This window comes from Phacochoerus africanus, chromosome 8 (genome assembly GCF_016906955.1).
Source record: "Phacochoerus africanus isolate WHEZ1 chromosome 8, ROS_Pafr_v1, whole genome shotgun sequence".
Taxonomy (NCBI): domain Eukaryota; kingdom Metazoa; phylum Chordata; class Mammalia; order Artiodactyla; family Suidae; genus Phacochoerus; species Phacochoerus africanus.
The window spans coordinates 127474399-127487251 of NC_062551.1; the positions used below are offsets into that span (position 1 = coordinate 127474399).

Sequence of the window (12853 nt, forward strand, 5' to 3'; positions counted from 1 at the left end):
ATGTATATTCTGGGGGAAGAAAACCCTCCACAATGAGAGTTGTAGGATCTAGCCAATTACCCAGTTATTTTAATGATTAAAATCCCTACCTACAAAGATTTGGAGCACACATCGGATTTTGCTACCAAAACCTGTCCTGCAGATATGTGCTTGGCTCCGTGGGGTTACCAGTGGAGGAACCAAGCCCTGTACAGGTGAGATGGTTTTGAGGCTCCATGCTGGTCATACCACCAGGGTATCCCAGGCTGAAGCCCCACTGACCCTGCACTTCCAAGGGGAGGACATGGGAAGCCCCCTTGGGTGCAGGCACACCTCTGCCTCGGCCCTGGGGCTGGCCTGTGCCTCATCTCTCAGCCCTGTGTACCCTGCTCCCAGGAGAGGCGGATCCCAGTCCAGTGGCCTCCAGGACAGGGCAGCTGTGAGCCCTGTGCATCCCAGAACCCAGACTCCTCCATCAGAGGAAGCAGCTCAGAAGATCTCTGCAACCAGCCCCCAAGACCTAAACAGCTAATTGCTTAGAAGTGAAATAAGGCCATCTCGGGCAGAAGGGGTCCAGCAGCAGATCCTACTGATCTGTGCAGAGTGAATGGTGGCTGTGGCGTTTCAGCACACACATGAAGCTGAACCCCAAGTCATGCAGCGAACCACGGTCCCCTGTTCCTTGATAGCTTCCTCCTTCCCACCCTTCACTGCAGTTCCATCACCAAAGGCAAGAAAGCCTCAAACTCCTGTGAGCTGCACTGCAGCCCTGCCTGTTGGTTCTCCCCCACCTCGCCCCTCCTCCTATTTGATCCCCCCAAAACCCCAGGGTCAGGTGGCCATCTGGGTGTCCCCTGGGTGGTAGTAAAACTGACAGCCCTAACAGCCTGAACCTAGCCAGAAAAGATTGGGACTTGAACCCAGCCTAAAGCCAGGTTGGGACATAAACCCACCCTGTGTCTGGGCTCACTAAGGTTCAGGTTCTTTATGACTCCACGCAGAAGGAATTCAGTGAGAAAATGATAGGCAAGAAACAGATTTATTAGGATAGGACGCTTGTGAGAGATGCAAGGAGACGGAGACGGGCAAGGAAGCTTCTGCCCTGAAGATACGGTGGGCCACGGTTTTATCCTCCAAGGGGAGTGGGGGTTGGAAAAGCCCGCCTCTTCCTTTCTGGGAGTACTAGCTCCTCTTCAGTATCCTGTATCCGGTAAGGTGTGTATTCAAATCAGCTGAAGGGCGGTCTTCAAACTCTTGCCCTTGGTCTGAATCTGAATGTAGGCCTCACCCCATGCCCCACCCAATGACCTGAGGCAATTCCTGCACCTCCACTAGTTAAGCGAGCCTGCCTCATTCTGATGGTTTTCTTGAACTTACAGTGGCCTCCCAACATCCCCCAGGTTTACCTCTTTATCTATGATCCCCTATTGGGACTTCTACAACTACCTGTGCCTACTCTACCCCTATCAGTAGGTCAAAGCTTTGCCTGCAATGCTTAGAGCATCAGGTTGCTAACAACAACAAAAGGTCTTGATCTTGGCAGCTGAGTAAGTTTCTCAGGCTTCAGTGCACTAAAGGTGCTCATTACAGGCATAGAACTAGATTTCACCCCAAGCCCAATACTCAGAGAATTGTCTGTATTTTTAAAAAATTGAGATGAACTTCAGATAACATAATGTTTACATTTTAACTACTTTAATGTGTACAATTCAGTGTTTTTAGGATTTTAACCATCACCACTATCTAATTCCAGAGCTTTCTCACAAGCATGAAGGAATCCCTGTACCCCTAATTGGTCACTCCCTCCCCAGCTCCCCCCAGCCCCTGGCAGCCGCTAACCTACTTTCTGTCTGTGCAGATTTGCCTGCTCTGGACATTTCCTATAAATGGAATCACACACTATGTGCCCTTTGTGTTCAGCATCTTCCACTTACATCATGTTTTCAAGGTCCATCTGTCCTTCAATCAGTGTCTGTACTTTGTTCCTTTTTGTGGCTGAGTTGTATCCCAGGATATAGATGGAGCACATTTTGCTTGTCTGTTGGTCAGGTGACGGACAATTGGACTGTTCCCACATTCTGGCTACTGTAAATAATGCTGCTGTGAATATTCACTCACACATGCTTGCATGTACCTACGTTTTCATTTCTCTAGGGTGTATACATTGCTGGATCACAGGGTAAGTCTATGTTTAACTTTGTGTAGAGCTGCCAAACATCTTCTGTAGCAGCTGTGCTGTTTTATATTCCCCAGCAGTGTATGGGGGTCCAGACTTCTCCACACCCTCTCCACCCTCCTTTTTCCATTTGTTTGCTCATAACCAAGCTAATGGATGTAAAGTGGTATCAAGTAGCTTTGATTAGCGTTTCCCTGATGACCAATCACACTGAGCATCTTTTCAAGTGTTTATTAGCTATTTTCCCATCTTTTTTGGAGAAGTCCTCCAAGTTCTCTGCCCACATTTTAATTGGGTTGTTTGTTTGTTTTCGAGCTGTAGGACCTCTTTATATTTTCTGGACACTAAACCCTTATCAGATACATGATTTGCAAATTTTCCCTGATCTTGTGAGTTGTCGTTTCATTCTTTTAATAAGGTCCCTTTAAAACACAAAATAGTTTAATTCTGATGATGTGTAGTTTTCTTTGGAGCTTATATTTTTGTTGATCCGCTCCAGGATCATGCAGACTTACTGCTGTGTGCTCTTGACATCAGACTCTTCCCTCCCCAGGGTTTGCTGTCGTTTCAGTGGTTTTTCAACAAATTATACAAAGTCTGTATGTTTTGTCTTGTTTGGCCACTGATATCTCTGTTCCATTAGCTCAATGGTCAGCAAATGATTGGACAGAGGTTCTCAAATGACTGGAACAAAACCAAAACTAAACCAGTCTTTGCAGATGGGTCAAATGTGTTGGGCACCTTCAGCAGCAGCCAGGCCCATCCCTCAGCCTCCCCCTTTCACCTCCTGCTAGTGCTGGGCTTGAAGGTCAACCAGGGAGTGAGGGCAGGGCCTTGTCAGGTCTTTCCTGAGAGTGGCATTCTAGATTTCCAGAAATTTGTTGGTGCTTTTCCAAGGCCTTATTGCCCAAAGCATCTCATTCCAGCCTTTTCTCCTAAGCATTCTGGTTAGTCTGTTGTTTGCCCCAACAACGTTTTTCTATTGCTTCAGCAAACATTTTCCCATTGTTTCAACAAACTGCACAGATAGCCACTTCAGCATTGTGAGAGTTCTGTGTTCAGGGAGGGTAAGCAGGGCTTCTGAGCGCAACTTCAGGGATGCACCAGAAGGGCCCAAATAATGGTTACAATTCCCCCTGCATCAGATGCCCTCTCCTTCTTCCAGTACCAGTTGTGGTACCAGGAATGCAGGCAGTTAGTCTCAAGGCTACTGCTGAGCTGGGAAGCAGGTTAAAATACTAAGAGCTCACTGTTGTTACCACAATTCAGCTGTTTTTTCTTACGTTTTCCCCAGGCTGCTGCTAGCCTTTGATTAGTGTCCAGCGTTCCAAAAAAGTTGATTCTGATTTTTTTTTTTTAACCACTTTTCTCAATGCTTTAATGGGGGCGGGTATTTGGAGGTCCTTACCATGCAGTTTTCCAGTTACTCAGAACATTAAGTTTAGGGCCAGTTTTGGAGGTCCCCTCGATATTTCTGATGCTGTCAGCCCTCAGTCCAGACTTTGGGAACACAGAACTGGAATTGCACCACTTCTCCCTCCAGATCACTGCCTACTGGTGTCCAAGACACGCTCCCTCATAAAAGGGACCTGCCTGAAAAACTGTCCTGGTTCTTTGGAGTTTATGTCCCCGGATTGGTATTGTCTGGTTTTCTATTGGCAAGGGTCTCTGCTACCGTGCAGAGAAGTGCCTGGTGCCAAATCGATGACCCCATGGTGTTAACAAGCAAAGGGGAGGAACACTGTGGGCCCCAGATTTGGAGGAGGAATTAAAGCAGCCGTCAGCAGTAAAGAAAAAAGAGCTTGCGGAGGACAAAGTCATCAGTGTTGCTGGTGGACCCTCTTTCCTGTGATTCCTGAGTCAGTGACCCTGTTTCCAAACAGATACACAGACCTAAAGGGGTGACCCAGCACTGGGCAGGGAAGGAACATAAAATGCAGTTGTGTTTAAGTATGCTGTAAACTTAGAATGTCCACATTCAGGCCAAAAATGATTTTGCCTCATTAACATATTTTGTGATATGTCCCTTTAACAAGTGCTGAGTAACCAATACCTTTAGGAATCTTGGTTGCTGGGTATGCACATGCTATGACAAGATAACTCATTAAAAAGAAAAAAAAAGGATTCTTTTGTGAGTTTCTTGATCCCTGGCCATAGAATAAAAGAAGTGATCGTTCATATAATAAACTCACCTGGAATCTCACCTTTCCCTCCTTTATATATTTAGAGCAATGACTTAATTAGGCTGTGGGGCCATAGATCCCTTTGAGATCTGAGGATCCTCTATTAGAAAAAAATGCACATGCACAAAAGTTTACATCCAGTGTTAGAAGGCGCACAGATCCCTGAAGATTCTCCCTGGACCACAAATAAAGAACTGGCTCAGAGAATCCAGGCAAACTGGAGCACATGAGCTTCTCCACGTCGGCTCCTCCCAGCCCCAGCTGTGCAGCAAAATTATCCGAAAGCTTTTTTTTTTTTTAATTATTATTATTAGGTTGTATTTTTTTTTTCAGGGCTGCACTCATGGCATATGGATGTCCCCAGGCTAGGGATAGAATCTGAGCTGCAGCTGCCAGCTTAAGCCACGGCTCACAGCAACGCTGGATCCTTAACCCACTGAGTATGGCCAAGGATCGAATCCGCATCCTCATGGATACTAGTTGGGTTCATTACCTCTGAGCCACAGTGGGAACTCCTTTAGGCAGTTTCTGTTGCCTGACTTTTTTCTGATATATAGATCATACTTTACTGTTGGTTTTTTTTTTTTTTGGTTTGGGTTTTTTTGTTTGTTTTTTTTACCTACCCTATGATTTTTTTATTGGACAATTTACTCGATTTTTTAATTTTTTACTCTTTTGGCTGCACCCGTGGCATTCGGAAGTTCCTGAGCCAGGGATCAAACCCATACCATGGCAGTGACCTGAGCCACAGCAATGAGGACTCTGGATCCTTAACTGCTAGGCCACCAGGGAATTCCCTGAAAGCTTTTAAACAGTAAAACAAAAGCTTTTTAAAACTATGGACATTTTTTAAAGTGCATAAAAGCAGAGAAAAAGTATAATGAACCCTAGTGTTGCCATCACCCAGCTCCAGCAGCTGTGAAACTCAGGAGAAAGATCTGCTGAATGAAGACCCAGACACCATTTCATGTGAATACCTGACTATAGATCTCTAAGGGACAGAAACTCCCCCCTGGTCTTCACACGGGCAGTACTCCTCTCATGCCTTTAAAAAGCCCTTAAACTCACAGACAGTGCAGGGACCCTCTCATTTACTCGTCAATGTATGTTGCTTCCCTCTAAAGGAATACAAGCAGTGTGCAGCCTGTTTCTGGCAGTTTGGCTGATGCTTCTAAGGCTCTTTCAGGTGTGTGGCCGCCCCATCCCCCGACCCTTACGTGTTAATGAGCAGTAACCCCTGTGCTCTAGCCTTGAACCACATCTCCTGAGGCAGCATCGCTAGTGCGGTCTTCCCTTGCCCATTGTCCCGCGGCCCATGCATTGCCTGCTTCCTTTAACGCTAACAGAAAAATAATGCGGCTCCTACCTCTCTAGGGTCTGCTGGAAAGCTTGAAGGCTTATCTGTTTGGATCATCTACAGGCGCCAGTTATGCCAGAGAGAAGCATCAAACGGACAGGCCAGACTGAGCCCTTAGTTGACTCCGTCCCCAGGCCCACGGGTCATGGGCGTGGGCGGGAGTATTCCCAGCTCCACCTTTGAGGCCTAATGCATGCTCCGTTCCTTTGCAGGCCCAGCCTCCTGACCCCGGGCCAGCGCATGGGGCCATGGCCCTGCTCCCTGGGCACGCGGAGCCCCGGGGTCCCGAGCCCCTGGGTGGAGGCCGGGCCCGCGCCCGGCACGTCATCATCAACGTGGGCGGCTGCAGGGTGCGCCTGGCCTGGGCCGCGCTGGCGCGCTGTCCCCTCGCACGCCTCGAGCGCCTGCGGGCCTGCCGCGGCCACGACGAGCTGCTGCGCGTGTGCGACGACTATGACGTGAGCCGCGACGAGTTCTTCTTCGACCGCAGCCCGTGCGCCTTCCGCGCCATCGTGGCGCTGCTGCGCGCCGGCAAGTTGAGGCTGCTGCGCGGCCCCTGCGCCCTGGCCTTCCGCGACGAGCTGGCCTACTGGGGCATCGACGAGGCGCACCTGGAGCGCTGCTGCCTGCGCCGCCTGCGCCGCCGCGAGGAGGAAGCGGCCGAGGCGCGTGCGGGGCCTACGGGGCGCATGGCGCCTGGGAGCCCGGGCAGCGCCCTGGGGCCCGGCGGGCGGCTGGCGCGCGGCCGGCGGCGCCTTCGCGACGTGGTGGATAACCCGCACTCGGGACCGGCCGGCAAGCTCTTCGCCTGCGTGTCCGTGACCTTCGTGGCCGTCACAGCGGTCGGCCTCTGCCTCAGCACCATGCCGGACATCCGTGCGGAGGAGGAGCGGGTGAGCGCGGGCCGAGCGGGACGGCAGGGGTGGGGCCGCAGTGGGGCTTGGATTAGCGGCCAAGGGCCGGGGGAGGGCGTGGTGGAGCCGCTGGGATGCCAGGCGGGGTAGCAAGGGCCTAGGACCAGACTTGAGGCCTGGGTCTGGGAGCTACTGGGCCGAGGGAGCGCTGGTTGAAAGCATAGCTCCAGGCACACCTTCATCCACTCCGGTTAAGTTTGCCTGGAGTGGGGCCCCTGAGTAAGGCCAACGCACCAGGCTGCCTGCTGTGCACCCACCACAGAGGCTCCAGATTGAATCGGCTCCAGCCAATTTCAAGAACTCAGCGAGGCCGCCTGGTCAGCAGGTCTTCCCTGACAGCCACCCTGGAAGCTTGGACAACTTGGAGTTCAGGGTAGAGAGTTTGTGTTCTAACCTCAAGTCCCACCATCCTGGCCCTAAGGGATGTGACCTCGGAATTCCTCTAGGCACACAGCTCAGGGCTGGCTTTGCAGAGGTGCTGGGGCTGATCTGTGAGCAAATGCTATACTTCTAGTGCAGTTTGTCCTGGGAGGATGCGAGCAGAAGTGGCATCCTCAGATTAGAATGGCACCCCAAGTTTATCAGCGTTTTGTGCCCAGTTTGGAACATCTGGGAAATATCCAGGGCAGGCCCCAAGTATGTTGTCTGGGTAGGGGTTAGGAGATAGGAGGGTGCTACAGAATTGTAGTCTGAATTTTCTTGCACATGGAGGTGGTGGGGGGGCATCCTGCCTGCCCCTCCCCACACAATGCCCAGCTCCCCCAGCTCATTCAGCCCCTCACTGAGAGCCCCTCTGCATCCTGAGGGCTGTGCCCTACCGGAGCCCACCTGATGCAGTTAGCTCACTATTCAGAGACAGTGAAAAGCTTGTCCTTCAGGAATACTAGCTATGATCAGGCTTGACCACCAGCATGTTGAGCCTGCCTGCAGATTAAATTAAATGTAAATTTTAGGAAATGGATTTGGCTTCCTTCATTGTCTGGCTGTCTGATTCCTGAGCCATCATTTCCAGTTGTCTTAACTAGGCCCAGTTTTGGATTCTGCTTCTAAAAAGACACTGTGTTTGGATGTTCTCAGTAGCAATAACTCCATACCATCTGAGAAGGGAAATCCTTCCTTTTTAAGGCCGAGTAGCATTCCCTTGTACACACTGCCTCACTTTGTTTATCCATCATCCATCAGTGGACACTGGTTGCTTCCTCCTTTTGGCTGTTATGAACAATGCTGCTATGGACACGGTGTACAAATATCCTGAGTCCCTGCTCTCAGCTCTTTGGGGTATATCCCAGGAGTGGACTTGTTGGATCCTGTGGTGAATCTTTCCTCTCTCAGCCAGCAACCAGCCATCTCTTTGTCTCCTTGCCTTTTTGGGGAGCCTGCCTGCCTACTCCCCTGTGCCTATACCCCTGATGTTCTGACCAAGGAGGTTTCCTGGCACGAGGCATCAGGGTTGGAGGACAGGAAAGAGAAAAACTTGGAAGCCCTCATTATTTTGTTTGTTGGTATTTTTCTAGTAGAATCTAGCTTGAAGTTCATAGAGTTAAAGCGTTATCTGTATGTGATCTCCGATTTTTTTTTTTTTTTTTTTTTGCCATTTCTTGGGCTGCTCCCGTGGCATATGGAGGTTCCCAGGCTAGGGGTTGAATCGGAGCTGTAGCCACCGGCCTATGCCAGAGCCACAGCAATGCAGGATCTGAGCTGCGTCTGTGACCTACACCACAGCTCACGGCAACGCCGGATCCTTAACCCGCTGAGCAAGGGCAAGGATCGAACCCGCAACCTCATGGTTCCTGGTTGGATTCGTTAACCACTGCGCCACAACGGGATCTCCTGATCTCCGGTTTTTATTAAGTAGCTAAATAATTTCTTTTTAAAATTTCAAGTATTATTTTGAAACGCATCCTCTGAGAGTCACACACCAACAGTTCCTTAGGCCTCAATTCATGTCCCCCACCAGTAACAAGCAGAGGTGCTACTCTAGGAGTTCTCGTCGTGGCTCAGTGGTTAACGAATCTGACTAGGAACCATGAGGTTGCGGGTTCGATCCCTGGCCTCGCTCGGGTTAAGGATCCAGTGTTGCCATGACCTATGGTGTAGGTCGCAGACGTGGCTCGGATCCCGCATTGCTGTGGCTCTGGCGTAGGCCAGCGGCTACAGCTCCGATTTGACCCCTAGCCTGGGAACCTCCATATGCTGCTGGAGCGGCCCAAGAAATGGCAAAAAGACAAAAAAAAAAAAGAGGTGCTACTCTAGTACACCCACATTCTAGTTGACATTCCCACTAAATACACCCAACTTTCTTCTAGAATCAAGAGGGGAGCGGGGGTGTCCGTGGGGATTAGAGGTGAGTGGTGGCAGCTCCCTTCCATCAGTCTGCCTGTGACAGTCTCTTCGGCTTTGGCAGCATTAGTGGTTGTAGTTATTTTTGTGTTGGCGCAGAAAAGCATAAAGAGAGAAAAAAGCTTGTTATCCTCCATCATTCAGGGAATCAGAGGAAAGTGACTCTGCGGTTCCTGCTGCTGATCCATGACACGTTCCCTGAAGGAGCGGGGCCCCTCCTGGGCGGGTGTGGAAGGAAGCCTGGGGCTGCCTGAGGTAGGGACCCCACTACACAGAGACTCCAGCCCTTGCCCCTGGGTGCGTCCCACTGTCAGTGTCATGGCATCTCTAACTGACACACGGAGACCACTTCCCTGCCCCATGATAGACTCTGCAGCCAGACTGGCCAGGTCCCATCCAGCTGGTGACTCAGCCTGGGTCCGAGGCTGCTAGAGAGCTGGGCAGAGTGCCTGGAGCTCCATGTGGCCATGCAGGCACCATGGCCATGCCCTCAGCAAGGTGCTGGCTGTGTGTTCCTTGTGGCCTGTCCTCCTCCAGAAGCCAGGCCCCTGCTGTCCAGGGCAGTCATCTGGTGCCTAATAGGCCCCTTTGCCCGGAGTCATGGTAGCAGCCCTTCCAGGGTGAGCTGCTGCCCACACATTGTAACTGGTGAGAACGGCGCTCTGCTTCTCAGTGTCTGTAGGAAGAGTGGCAGTAAAGCATACTTGTGGGAGGAATGTGGAGGACATTCTGCTAAGGGAACAAGCCAACCAGCAGGCTGATAGGACAGATCCTGTCTGATCCACTCACATAGGCAACCGGTCTGTGGAGACAGAGTGCGCGGGCGGTGCCTGGGGCTGGGGGCAGCTGGTGTCTAAGGGGTGCAGAGCTTCAGATGCAGAAGATAAACGAGTTCTGGAGACAGTGGTGGTGACAGTGGTGCAACCGTGTGCACCTGCCCACTGCCACCGCCCTGTGCGCTTAATGGCAGTGGGCTCTGTGTTAGGTGTTTTTCACACATGTATGGTGTTGCCGGTGGACCCCAGGACTCTGTTTACAAATGTCTGTCCGTCCATCAGGCCTTTTGGCTCTGGACCAACTCTCGAACCCCTCCTCACACCACCTCCTCCTCTCTCCTGCCTCCCTCCCTGCCTGTCAAGATGACTTGGCTACTCTCTGGGCCCTTGGTGTCAGTGTCGCTAAGGGCCATGACACCAGTTGGCCCCAGGGGTCCCCAGGAGGGTCTGAGAGGAGGACGAGGGGTGGGTTTAGCCTCCATGTGTATCCCGTTTGACCTCCAGGGCCTCTAAGATCCATACCCCCATTCTGGCTCCTTTGGGTCAGGGCAGGAGCTCCACCCAGGCCCCTAAAACCTGTGGACCTGAGGATACCCATGGGAGTGGTTAGGCCTGGCTCTCTGAGTGCTGCTTCCTATGGGCCTTGATTTTGGTTTGGCTTTTTAGTTTTTTTGTTTTTGCTTTTTTTTTTAGGGCCGCACCTACAGCATATGGAAGTTCCCAGGCTAGGAACTGAATTGGAGCTACAGCTGCCGGCCTACATCACAACCACAGCAGTGCAGGATCCAAACCGTATCTGTCACCTACACCACAGCTCATGGCAACACCAGATCCCCGACCCACTAAGCAAGGCTAGGATTGAACCTGCATCCTCATGGATAGTAGTCAAATTTGTTTCTGCTGAGCCACAATGGGAACTCCCTTGTGGGCCTTGAAAGTTGTGGCCTAGTGTTTGCTCCCTGCCGCCCCATCCCCACCCCCATCACCATGGTTCCCCTCCCCCAGGTGGGCTCTGACAACCCTGTGATGACACCAGCCTGGTAACCAGGCAACATAGCCAGAGGCCAGGGGACCAGGACCTGGACATCTTCCAGGCTCACATGCTGACTGTGGTCATAAAAACACTTGAGGGTGAGACTCCTGCCACATGTGCCCAGGTCCCCGTCCAGGTGGAGGCCACATCGGCCTCCTGCCTGCAAGGTGAAGCCATGAGCCCCCACAGTGCCCAGCCCTCGAGGGTCAACTGTCCTCACACATCCAGGTCACATTCCTGATCTCAGGTCCAGCAGACACAAGATATTTGTCTTCTCATTCAGGGTTTCCTAGGGTACAAAACTCCAGGTGCCTTGAGAGCAGGTCACTTCAGAATCTCCAGGCACAGACACTGGCTTGGAGATGAAGTCATGATGGGCCTGCTGTGGCCATCTCAGGTGTTTACTGGATCAAGAGCCCAAAGAGAAAGGACCCAGGGCTGCCCAGCCCCCAGCCCCCTTACCTGTTGTCCCCCAGCTGAACACCACTCCAGGGGGCAATGGCTGCTCTTGGCCCCTACCTGTCCTGTCCTGGGAGGTCTGAGCACCTGGCCCATGGCAGGAACATCCACACGGGAAGGCTCCCTGCTATCCCCAACCCCAGGTGGCCTCGTGGTGGGCCTTAGTACCGGCTATCAGTGACCCCATCTTGTCTGCAGACAAGGCTTAGTAAGACCACAGCCCTAAACATCCAAGGCCACAGAGGGTTATGCTGTATTCTCTGACCCCAAAAGCACATTCTGAGCCAAACTGTGCCCAGCACACTGCCTGCTTTCCCACAGGTTCTGAGAATCCATTGCCATAGTAATGCCCAGAGACCCCACTGCTGATCCACCAGCTTAGACAGTCTCCCCTTGGCAGATGAGTATGTGTTTTAATGCCAGTTGCTTGGGGGGAGGGGGCAGGTGTCTGAGCCCACAAAGAAAGCTGGGGTCAGAGCCAGGAGTAGGACTACAACCCACTTAAAAGGGGACCCAGGGTCAGTGCTGAAAGGTCGCCTCCAAGGGCCAACCAATGCAGATGGCGAGGTGGCTCCAGATCCAGGGCTAACCCCAAACCTCCCAACTGCAAGCGGCCGTAGGAGCCCTGCACGTCCCTTTGCGGCTCTCTAGTGGGCCTCTGGCCTCACTCTTAAGGTTTTAAGAGGCTCTGTGAAGGAGACAGAGCACTTCCCTTGCCGCCCCAACCCTGCTGTCAGGCAGCATGCCAGGCCTGGGGCAGGGGCACCACAAAGCTTTTCAACGCAATGGAGGCCCCAGGTGTACGCAAGTGTGAGCAGAGCCCCCAATTACTGCAAAATCAAAATTCTCCTGAGCAGCATGTCTGGAGTGAGTCAGGTGACCATAGGAACTGAGTGTGCAGATGCCCCCGAGGTGCCGGACATCGCACCTCGCCTGCCTCAGACATCAGCTGTCTGGAGGAGAGACCTTTGGAACCGCGTGGAGGATGGGCGGAAGCGTTGGTTCTAGCAAACAGCTTCCAGGGTCCTTCTTTGCGGTGGCAGCCGCATGTTGCTTGGAGACAGTGCTAAGCCAGGCAGGGGCCCCGGCTGGTGGTGGGGACAGGCTGCAAGCGCCAGCCTGTGGGAGAACAGCGCGTCCTCAGGGAGGGTGCGGGTGGGGCCGGGTACGCAAAAGCCATCGCTTCCTTTCCACGGAGGCTGGTGTTTGGCTCTGCCAGTCGATTTTTTTCCTTGAAGCTCATATGATTAAATCAAGACCCACATAATTAGTTATGGATTTCATGACTGGGATCTCAAGTATCGAATTCACAAAGACATTTGGCAACAGCATCGGAAGCTGGTGACAAAGCTTCCACTGCAAGTGGGCACAGACACACACGTTGAGTTTGCCAGCTTGGACTGGAGCAAGAGCTTGGCTCCTCCTGAGCTGTGCAGGCAGGTTTTCCAGGGAGATGGGCAGAGCCAACCCATGGGTTGTCTGTCCTTCCTCCTCTGTGAGGCCTGGTGTGTGGATACACAGGAACGGTCTGCTTGCAGCTTCATAGCTGCAGCGCCTTTGCCTCTGTTGAGTCGACCCGGAGTTCCACCCACACCTGATTCAGACAGTGTCACCGACTTTAGAGTGACTTTAGCTG

At 52.2% G+C, this 12853-nt stretch overlaps 1 protein-coding gene across 3 annotated transcripts in view; it reads left to right on the forward strand.

The window, feature by feature from the left end:
* Positions 1-12853, forward strand: part of KCNG2 (potassium voltage-gated channel modifier subfamily G member 2) — a 61182-nt gene that overhangs the window by 30235 nt on the left and 18094 nt on the right. For all 3 annotated transcript variants that reach the window (XM_047794160.1, XM_047794162.1, XM_047794161.1), the window contains exon 3: positions 5908-6588. In XM_047794160.1, the coding sequence (XP_047650116.1) occupies positions 5944-6588 (645 nt within the window). In that variant the 5' untranslated portion in view covers positions 5908-5943. The remainder of the gene's footprint in view (positions 1-5907; positions 6589-12853) is intronic.